The 10,437-nt window shown below is 46.1% G+C and overlaps 1 protein-coding gene across 13 annotated transcripts in view; it reads left to right on the plus strand.

Moving 5' to 3' along the window:
• Positions 1 to 5,069, plus strand: part of DYRK1A (dual specificity tyrosine phosphorylation regulated kinase 1A) — a 135,400-nt gene extending 130,331 nt beyond the window's left edge. For all 13 annotated transcript variants that reach the window (XM_045195748.2, XM_024561605.3, XM_053917115.1 and 10 more), the window contains one exon: positions 1,735 to 5,069. In XM_045195748.2, coding sequence (XP_045051683.1) covers positions 1,735 to 2,355 — 621 coding nt within the window. In that variant the 3' untranslated portion in view covers positions 2,356 to 5,069. The remainder of the gene's footprint in view (positions 1 to 1,734) is intronic.
• Positions 5,070 to 10,437: the final 5,368 nt, after the last annotated feature.

The following is a 10,437-nucleotide window of genomic DNA, read 5'->3' on the forward strand; positions in this document are numbered from 1 at the left end:
TCTGTATGGTGTCAGATAGTGGTCGAAGTTCTTTTTAGTTTGTTTGTTTTTGGTTTTTTTGTTTGTTTTTGTGCGTGTGGCTGTCCAGTGCTCCCAGCACCATTTATTGAAGACACTGTCCTTTCCCCATTGCATATTCCAGGCTCCTTTGTCATAAATTAATGGATTGTATATGCATGGGTTTATATCTGGGCTCTCTCTTCTGTACAGTTGATCTGTGAGTCTGGTTTTTTTGCCTTTATCATACTGTTGTAATTACTGTTGTTTTGTAATATAATTTGAAGTCAAGGAGTGTGATGCTTCTAGCCTTGTTCTTCTTTTCTCAGTTTTTCTTTGGATGTTGAGGGTGATTTGTGGTTCCATACAAATTTTAGGATTATTTTGTTCTATTTCTTTGAAAAATGCTGTTGGAATTTTGATATTTCAGTGAGTCTATGGATTACCTTAGGTAGTATTGATATTTTAACAATGTTGATCTTTTCAATCCATTTCCATGAATATCATTCTATTTATTTGTCTTCACTTTCTTTCATTAGTGTCTTATAGTTTTCAGTATAAAAGGATAAAAGGCTTTAACCTCATTGGTTAAAATTTCTAGGTGTTTTACTCTTTTTGATGCAGTTACAAGTGGGATTGTTTTCTATTTTTTTAGGATTTTATTTATTTTTTAGAGAGAGGGGAAGGGAGGAAGAACAGGAGAGAAAAACACTGATGTGCAAGAGAAACACTGAATGGTTTCCTCTCACACACCTCCAACTGGGGGCCTGGCCCACAACCCAGGCCTGTGTCCCAACGGGGAATCACACCTGTGATCCTTTGGCTTACGGGATGACACCCAACCCCCTGAGCCACACCAGTGAGGGCACGATTGTTTTCTTTATGTCTCTGATAGCTTATTATTAGCTTATAGAAATGCACATTTTTGTGTATTGATTTTTATATCTTGTACTTCTACTGAATTCATGTAACAGTTTTTGATGTCTTTAGGATTTTTTGTGTATATAACTTGTAAACAGTGACAGTTTTGCATTTTTCTTTCCAAGTTGAATGCCTTTTATTTCTTTTCCTTGCCTAATTTGGATTTTTGTTTTAGAGAAGGTTATTCTTTCGATTTTTTAGGAGAATAGATTGGGAAAAGGCAAAGATAAAGGTGGGAGTTGATGAGGAGGCTGCTGTATCAGTGTAGGCCAGAGAAGGTGGTGGCCTGGGAGAGAACGTCGGGGTGGGGACGGGGAACTGTCCAGGTTGGGGGTCCAGCTCAACGGTAGCATCAGCAGTATTGCTGAAGGTTTTGGTGGAAGAATGGTTGACCAGCTGAATGGATGAGCAGTGCTTATGTTGAAGCAGAAGGGTGGAGAGAATAGGGGCTTTAGGGGGAAAGTGAAGAATTCCTTTTGGGCCTGTCAAATACTTACTGAGCTATCCCATTTCAGAGAAAATTCACTGACCAAACACTGGCATAAACAGTGCTTCCAGGGAAAGAAAGTGGCTTGTGAAATACATGAACCTATAACTTGCTAAAAATTATAGCTTTTAATAATAACATATTTTTCACTCTTGAACATGTTTGGAAATCTGCGTTATGGAGCTGCATTATAGAACTGTCTAACATATTATCAGTTTGAAAACCTTCCCCCCGCTAGTTAATGTAAATGCTAGTGTTGTAGCTTTTGAGTGAAGATTAAAACTTTGAAACAGAACTCAGTATAAATCCTTTTAAATCTGTTCTTACAGGTGCGTCAGCAATTTCCTGCTCCCCTTGGTTGGTCAGGCACTGAAGCTCCTACACAAGTCACTGTTGAAACTCATCCTGTTCAAGAAACAACCTTTCATGTAGCCTCCCAACCGAATGCATTGCATCATCACCATGGAAACAGTTCCCATCACCACCACCACCACCACCATCACCACCACCACCATGGACAACAAGCCTTGGGTAACCGGACCAGGCCAAGGGTCTACAATTCTCCAACGAATAGCTCCTCTACCCAGGATTCTATGGAGGTTGGCCATAGTCACCACTCCATGACATCCCTGTCTTCCTCAACTACTTCTTCCTCTACATCTTCCTCCTCTACTGGTAATCAAGGCAATCAAGCCTACCAGAATCGCCCAGTGGCTGCTAACACCTTGGACTTTGGACAGAATGGAGCTATGGACGTTAATTTAACCGTCTACTCCAATCCCCGCCAAGAGACTGGCATAGCTGGACATCCAACATACCAATTTTCTGCCAACACAGGTCCTGCACATTACATGACTGAAGGACATCTGACGATGAGGCAAGGGGCCGATAGAGAAGAGTCCCCCATGACAGGAGTTTGTGTGCAACAGAGTCCTGTAGCTAGCTCGTGACTACATTGAAACTTGAGTTTGTTTCTTGTGTGTTTTTATAGAAGTGGTGTTTTTTTTCCAAAAAACAAAGTGCAAAGCTGCTTGAATCAGAAGGAGATTAACACACTGAACCGCTACAAGAGGGCAAAGCTGACGTGTTTTTTTTTTTTAACTTGAAAAGATTGCAAAGGGACAATGAAGTTTTTTAAAGAGCCATGTCCACACCCATCTTCATGGATAGCTCAGAGAGGTCCTCTTTCTGCCGCCCCCATTTAACTTGCCACATCCCCGTCCTAGTGGGGTTTTGTCTTTCTATTCCACAAAAGTTAATGTTCAGATGTTGGTCTTGGTCATTTGCCAACTAATTTTAAAATAAAAAGGCACTGCACATATTTGCATAAAGGGCCCCATGAGGGTGTTTTTTCCTTTTTGTTTTTTTCTTTTTTTTTTTCCTGTTTTTTGTTTTCGTTTTTGTTTTGTTTGGGGTGGGGGTGGGAAATTTGGGTTTTTAAGTCCTAAATACGCGCGGGCACGGAGACGCAGTACTGTAAGGAAGAGGGCCTCCAGCTCACACAGAAGTCCCTGCAGCTGTGTGGAAGGGGCGGCTGTATTGGAGTCTGTAAGGCACAGGAAGCGTGCTAAGTGGCGGGGATCAGAACTCTCCTGTCTGAACCTACTGAGGAGCAAAGCAGCAGTTACGTGGGACCCTGTGGGTCTCCTGTCGGAGAGGCCACAGTAAGATAGGAACGGAGCGCGACTGGCCTCCCAACGAGGCGCACTGAGCAGCAACCAACGGGCCAGTCGCGGCCGGTCCTGGGGAGGTCTGAGCGGCGGTCTTGGGGATAGCCTTTGGCCTTACGGATTTGGACTCGACACTAGAGGAGCCTGCCATTTCCGATGCAATCACTTCTGGACATGCTTTTGCAGACAGTCCTTAATGCTGAAAACACAGAGAATGGGTAATTCAAGAGGCCTTTCTTTTAAAATAGACTTTTGTGACCCACTAATTGTAAGGTATTGCAAGGTCACTTTGTGTGTGTCATAAAGTTGACTTCCTTATTGGTTGAAGGTCACAGAGGTAGTGGTTTGCTTTGATGGAAATAGCTACAGCTGTGTCCCTTCCTGCTTTTTACTTTTTCTTTTGCTTTTTCTCGGCACGTGGTATCTCCACCATTTCTTCTGCACAAAGATGTCTTCTGTTCATCCTGAACATTTTTAAAAAATGCAGAATTTTATGTGACTGCTTTTTTGCCTCACAATTATGCTGTGAATTTTACAAAAATTTATTTTCTTTTTTGATAATTTATTGTACCAAAGCTGTTTTTATAGCACATAGATGTCTGTAACCAATAATGTAGCAGTTCTGCACTTTGACACAAGGTGTAACTAGACCATTTTTAAATGTCAGTTGAAATTATGGCTGTACTATTGCTTAAACAAAACTGGAACTGTTGTTGAATCCATAGCCAATACATTTACAGCAATCTGTGTACTGAACATAATAGATTGACATCTAATTCAAGACTACAACATCTGTTACATTCTGAATGTGTTCAGGCTTCTGAAGGGAGAGGGGCACTGGATCCAGAAGCTGTGGAGCCAGCAGTCGATTCTTGTATTCCTGATTAACCTACTTGTAAACGTGAAAGCAAGACCTTGGTTGCACCAACAGGTCCAAAGTGAGAGCACGAGTAAAGCGAAAGTCTCCTGCGTGACCTGGAGCGAACAGGCTGGTGTTGAACAGGTGCCTAGTTTCGAGGTTATGCTGCCTTAATGTAACACAGTCTGGCAGTTGCTAAATTTGCGTTGTTCCCATTTTAAATTGACCAATTTTAGGGTGTTATACTTTTGAGCGATTGAATTGGGAGAATGAAGATGAGCAATTTACCTGTCCGGGATCAAAAGAAGCCTAGAAAAGAAGCAGTAATCTACCTCTGCCGATAACCCTGTTCAAAACAACTCAGCAGAACACCACATTACTTTCTATTGGTCAGTTCCATGTGGCTGGCTAGGTCAATTTTTTTCTGAACAAAAGCAGGTTTTTATATGTAAACAGTAACAAAAGAAAGGCTTAAAACTATGTGAATGTGAATGGAAACTGGGAAATACTCGTTTTTATATACCACAAAATTTTTTTGTTATCAATCAGGAAATCCATATTTATTTTGTAATTAAATGTCAAGCCTGTGGATGATTTTTGAACTTGGTAGTTCATAAAGGTTTACAGTGAATAAAAGGATATCATCTTGAGTATAGCAATATCAAAAGGAATTCAGTAGTTACTGCTGTTTAGGAATATAAGGTAAAGATACTTACATGGGTCAGGTCATTTTTTTCTGTGCTGGTTGCCACATCTTAAAAAGCACCAAAAATCAAAAGCAGTTTTTAAACCGCTATTTACATAAAGGAAATCATAAAATCCAATGCTTCTGCATACTGTGTTATGTTACAGTCCAGTTTTGTGTGCTTTACTACACGGTTTGGTTACAGGACTCCTGTGCATTGTAAACATAAACAGCATGGAAAAGGTTAAATACCTGTGTGCAGATTGTAAGATCTGGTCCGGACTTGCTGTGTATATTGTAACGTTAAATGAAAAAGAACCCCCTTTGTATTATAGTCATGCGGTCTTATGTATGATAAACAGTTGAATAATTTGTCCTCAGACTCTTTACTATGCTTTTTTAAAGTTAACTTAAGAACAATGTAAACATAGTAAAAATCTTCCTATGCAATCTCCTGGCCCGGTGGTGGTCTGGCAGGGATCCTGAGCCTAACAGTTCAGTCGCACATGTAAGAAGGAAAGTACAGATCTACATCGACCCAGGCTCCAGAACCTCGGGAAGTAAAACTTGGAGGTGGAACAGATCGTTTTGATTGTTAAAATTGATTTTGTACATGAACGGTTACTACGTTCGCACCGCGTCTCTGCTGCCGAGCGCCCACAGTTCGTGGCGGTTGCCGTGCGCGTGTGAGCTCTGCCCTGCTGGGAAGCAGTAGGGGACACAGCAACGCCATGCCCTCCCCAGGTCCCCGTCCAGGGGCGGGACGGGGACTCTGCGTACAAAGTGCAGAACTCTGCTACGGTGAATGAATTGCTAACATAAAAGTCTTCTCTTTTTATAAATTGACTTGCATAAGTATATATTAAGGTGGCTTTCAGAAAGCAAAAATACTTAAAAAGTGTTGGTTGTGAGAAGAAACTTCCTTCAGGTTTTTCTTAGAGTGTGAGCATTTTTCTTAGGTAATTACACATTGTATACCATACTGGACTTCAAAAACCGAGGCTTATTTTTATTTAATGAATAATACAACTACATGTAAAAATATCACTAAGGCTGCAATAATTCTATAAGGCCCACAAAACGACCGTTGTGTTTGCCACTGTGCCCTCTTTTCCGGGTCCCGTGGTGGTAAACTTTCTGTCACAAGTCTTACGATAAGGAAATGTATCAACAACACACACAAACGGGATAGCAGATGCCAACTGTCTTGTAGGTTAGCATTCCTGTTTGCTTTCGGCCTGCCTTCTCTGTTAGCTTTCAGAATACAAGTTCAGTACTCACTTTTGTATCCATTTTTTGTAGTGGCTCATTTCAGATACAGAACGTGGTCTTCGTGCCATGCACGAAGGAAGTGTGAAATGTGAAGGTCAAGGTTGGGGAGGACTGATTCTGGTTATGTGCAACCATACTCAGATTTTGTAGAACCCTACTTGGGACGGCTGGGGGCCTGGTTGGCAGGAACCTTGGGCGCCGGAAGGGGAGAACAGAAGCCCTCGTTTTCTCAGCCATGGTTCTCCTTCCCTAGATTGTTTCCTAGGGGAAAACACAGGGCAAATAATTTTTAGTACATACATGAAGAAAAACCTTGAGAAAGTCGCTCCTTTTATTCTGTATCATCCCTCTTAATGCACAGCGCCCCTTGAGAATGCCGAGGGTGTCCCCTGGGCTCGCACCCCGGACTAGGAAGGCTCACGTGTCACTGTGTTTAATGCCGTAGGTGGTTTTTTTTGTGTGGAAGTCAGGAAGGGTCTGTGCGCGCGTGCGTGCTGTCTTCGGCATTGTGTCCCCTCAAGGTCCCACCCAGGTTCCAGCTGCCCGCAGTGAGAAGGGATAAACCGCCAGGGAGTTCTGGCATCGCCACTGTTGTGGGTGATACTCACTTTGACTCAGCACAGTACTTGTCATTGCAAGTTTTTCCAATTCCTTACCTTAGGTTTTCTTCATTGAAAACATGGAAACACTGAATACTGAGTATCTAGAACCCCACAGGTCTTGATACATAGAGTCTTTGCCTGAGCACAGTTGTTTTTCCATGATTTCCCGTCTTGAGGATAAGCCCATCAGGAAGTCGGAGGGGTGGGTTTGGCGTGTGCCTGTCAGTCTTAGCACCGTGTGGCTTCCCTGCTGCCTGCAGTGGGACTCAGGTGTGCTGCCTGAGACCTTGAGGAGGCACAGGGGCCTTGGACTCACTCCCTTTTATCGTCACCAGGTGCCCTTGTCCAGCCTCACCTGGGTTCTGGAGGAGCTGACTGATAGGGTGGGAGCCCCATGGGCCAGTGAAAAGCTGCAGAGGTGGTGGCCAAGCTTTTGGTGCCAGAGGAGGAAATGGGACAAAGGAGGGGGGCGCTCCCCTGTGCCCGGTGGAAGGTGGTGCCTACTAGGTGGTGCCGTTGTTGGCACAGTTCACCGTGCACTCTCCAATCTAGAAAGGTCCCCAAGGTTTTTTCAGGTTGCTGCACAGAGACAGGCCGTGTACTTACTACATTAAGTGTTTTGTCTGTTCAACCATAGTTTACTTGGTTATCTTACCAATTAAGTTTTGAAAATTGCTACCTTTGGGATTTTGGGAGTTTTTCTTGAAAATGTTCCCAATGTTTACTCACAACTCACCGTAATTGCCCCCGAGTTCTGGCGCTGAAGCTGCAGTAAAAGTGGGGGGGGGGGGGGGTTCAGAGCTAAGGGAGAAATACAGTGGCAGGTCCTGGGTGGTGGCAGTCCCAAGCCAGGCAGGGCCAGTGGCCAGCACGTTACCACCCAGGCAGGATGTGAGAGGGCTGCGCCTGGGGGACAGCTGCCAAAAGGGGAGAGCTTACCCCAGAAGAAAACGTTGAATTGGGGAAGAGAGAGCCCAGGGTGGTGGGTTGGTGAATCGCTCTCGATCATCTGCATGGAAGTACTGCGTGGAGATGCAGTAGTGGGCTGGGTGGGAGTGAGCTGTCTGCTCCCTGTGGCAGGAAAACGGCCCCTGGTGCTTTCACAGGGTTATGTATTTAAAGATCTTAGCTCACACTAGAAATAGTGACCTAAGGGGAAAGCCCAGTCTGTTGGGGATGGGAGGACATGCTGAGCAGGGCGAAGTGTCAATAGTGAACTTAAGGCTTTCGCTGACCAGCAATTGTAAGTAAGATGTAGTAATAAGACACGGTGGTTTTGGTGGACTCCGGGTAATCTTGTCAGACTGTTGAATCCGTGCTCGTCGATGAAACAGGAGTTCTCAACCCCACTGCACACCAGATTCGGCTGTAGGCTTTGTCCTCATGGATGTGCCCATCACACCCAGAGCTTGTGATCGGAATTGAGTGGGCTTGGGCGCCTGTGTTCATGAAGCAGCCTCACAGGTGATGCCGCACCTGCACCCAGGCTCGACTCAGCCGGCAGGGAGGAGCAGGTGGCTCACCTGGTGGTGCATGTTAGCATTTTTAAGTGTTTTATTATTGAAGTCTCTGTGTACGTAATTAAACACAAGTAACTCAAATTCATGACGTATATGGCATCACAAAATGTTAGGAAACGGGCCTCCTCCAAGAAAGGCAGGAATTACCGGGGGGAGTATATAAAGCTTTCACAATGTTCCTTTTTGTCATCTTTGGAAAGCGGGTTGATGTGACATCCTATCAGTAGCTCTCGGGTGTCCCACGAGAATGGCACATGTTAAGTGGATTTCCCAAATCTCACGCGGTCTGGAGAATAGTGGGGCGTTTTCCAGGGCATTAGCCACCTGGTGGGAGCGCCCACGGTGTAGTGGCTGCATTTTCAGCTCTACGGTTGGGTCCAAGTGATCGCTCTTACCCTGGGCAAGTTACTTTACTTCTCTGGGCTGCTTTCCGCTTTTTCTTCAAGGGGAGTAACTGCAGCGTGCACTGGGAATTTATACAGGCTTCAGTGAGGGGACGTACAGCAGGACCTTGGCACGGCATGCTCAACAGATAGAATCTGTAAAAAGCGAGCCAGAGCGCGCAGCGTGAGCGAGCCTCCTTTCTCTGTAGGAATGTGACGGACGCCGTGCGGGGAAGCGGTGAGGACTGTTTCCAGTTTACTGTTACTGCTGGGGTCTGCCTGGGTGTTGACGTGCTTTCCTACGCCCTGCTGCTGCTGCGCAGTGCCCACGTCTGTCGCAGAACTCTGCGTTGTGTGTTTTGTAGTTGCCTTCGCTTTGGTATGATTTGTGGTGTGTAAATGGTCCATAAAGGACGGTTTTGGGGGTACAATTTTCCTCTACAAGTTCATGGAGGCTCTTTGGAGGAGTAACTACAAAAGGGCACTTTTTCCAATGAGCACTGCCGTTAGACCTGGTCTCCCTGTGTTCACAGCGGCCGCTCGCCCCGCCCCGCCCCGCGGCATTCTGTTACAGGTCAGCCTTCAGAGCTTTGACTTCCGTCTGGCAGGAGCAGGGTGAGAAAAAATCAGTTCCCAAGTTCTTAAGCAGTGGTGATGTTGGGGGAGCTTCTACAACTTCCTGTGTTGTCACCCACATTTTAAAAGCAGTGAAGGGGCTCCCTGCCGCTGGGTTCTGTCTTTCATTTGTTGCTGTGTCAGGGGCCTCTGTACATCCATCAGCTCCGGGTCCCTCCGTGCAACCCCCTTCTCTTCATTCCTAAGGTGCCTCCTTTCAGCAAAAGGAAGGACTGAGATTTCCTAGCGTTGTAATGTAAGGGACTGATGGTCCCTCACAGGGACATTTGCATTCCGATGATGGCCTGTGGCTTTGGCTGGATCGAGGGGAAGTCAAGGGACCTATGAATGGGATTTCAGTGTTCTCCTGAGATAGGTAGCATTTTGAGGGGAGGTGGAGTCCCCCACGCTCCTTCAGTCCCAACAGCATAGGCCTCTTGTGGTTGTCAGCTGCCTCCAGCCCCTGGCTGCCCCCTGCCCTGTGGGCACATCCCTGCTCTGTGGACGTGCCTACACCCCTGGGATCAGAGGAGGGTCAGGTGGAGTGTCCCACAGTCCTGGCTTGCGGCTACTACCGCTTTCAGACCTGGGTGACGCTTTGCTGCTAACACAGCGCTCATTCAGTTCTTACTGCTGCCTGGACTGGAGCACGGCCTGCACCCAGGTGCACTCCTCCCCAAGATGTGCTCCTGACGGTACCCCGCCCATCGGTGATGGCAGTGCCCTTACCTCTGTAGTAGCCTGGAAGGGCCCGAGTTAGGAGCCTGTCAGTGAGGCCTCCCACGCAGGAGTCACTCACTGTGGGCTTTCTCCCAGCTCGGGCGCTTGGCAGGTCAGAATTCTGCCTGCTTCCGCTGCAAGTGGATGACTAGCAGTGACTAGTCCCACAAGCCATCTGGTCACTTGCTTTACTGGTGGGGTTATCTTCCCTGCTTCCTGCAGAAGACACTCCCAATCAATGAAAGCGATTAGTACTAATCCTGGGGAAAAGAATTTGAAAGTGAGAAGACCTGCCCTGAAGAGAGAGGTGTTATTGGTGGGGGTTCTCAGCAGCTGACATGAGGACTGTATGACAAATAACAGACACCTGTCCTGTGCAAGGCTTAGCTATGTCCTGGGGATGACACCAACAAGCGTGTCACTGTTCTCGGGGGTGGTGCAGACAGGTGGTGAAAAACCCCAAATAAGCCAAGTGTTTAAGAGCCGTGTGAGCAGGGACCCTGTTCTGGTCCAACGACTGGGGAGGGTTTCCGTGAGGAACGGAGGTTTATGTTGGTATTTAATGGGTGAAGGGTAGTTATCCATGTGGTGGTGGGAATGTTCTAGAATCCAGGAGAAGGAAACAATGTTGAAAGCCTGGTATAATGAGCAAATCAAGAGGCCTTTTCCGTAGCGGTCTGTGAGTGGACAGGGTCCACCACTATTT

Source organism: Desmodus rotundus, chromosome 2 (genome assembly GCF_022682495.2).
Source record: "Desmodus rotundus isolate HL8 chromosome 2, HLdesRot8A.1, whole genome shotgun sequence".
Classification (NCBI taxonomy): Eukaryota; Metazoa; Chordata; class Mammalia; order Chiroptera; family Phyllostomidae; genus Desmodus; species Desmodus rotundus.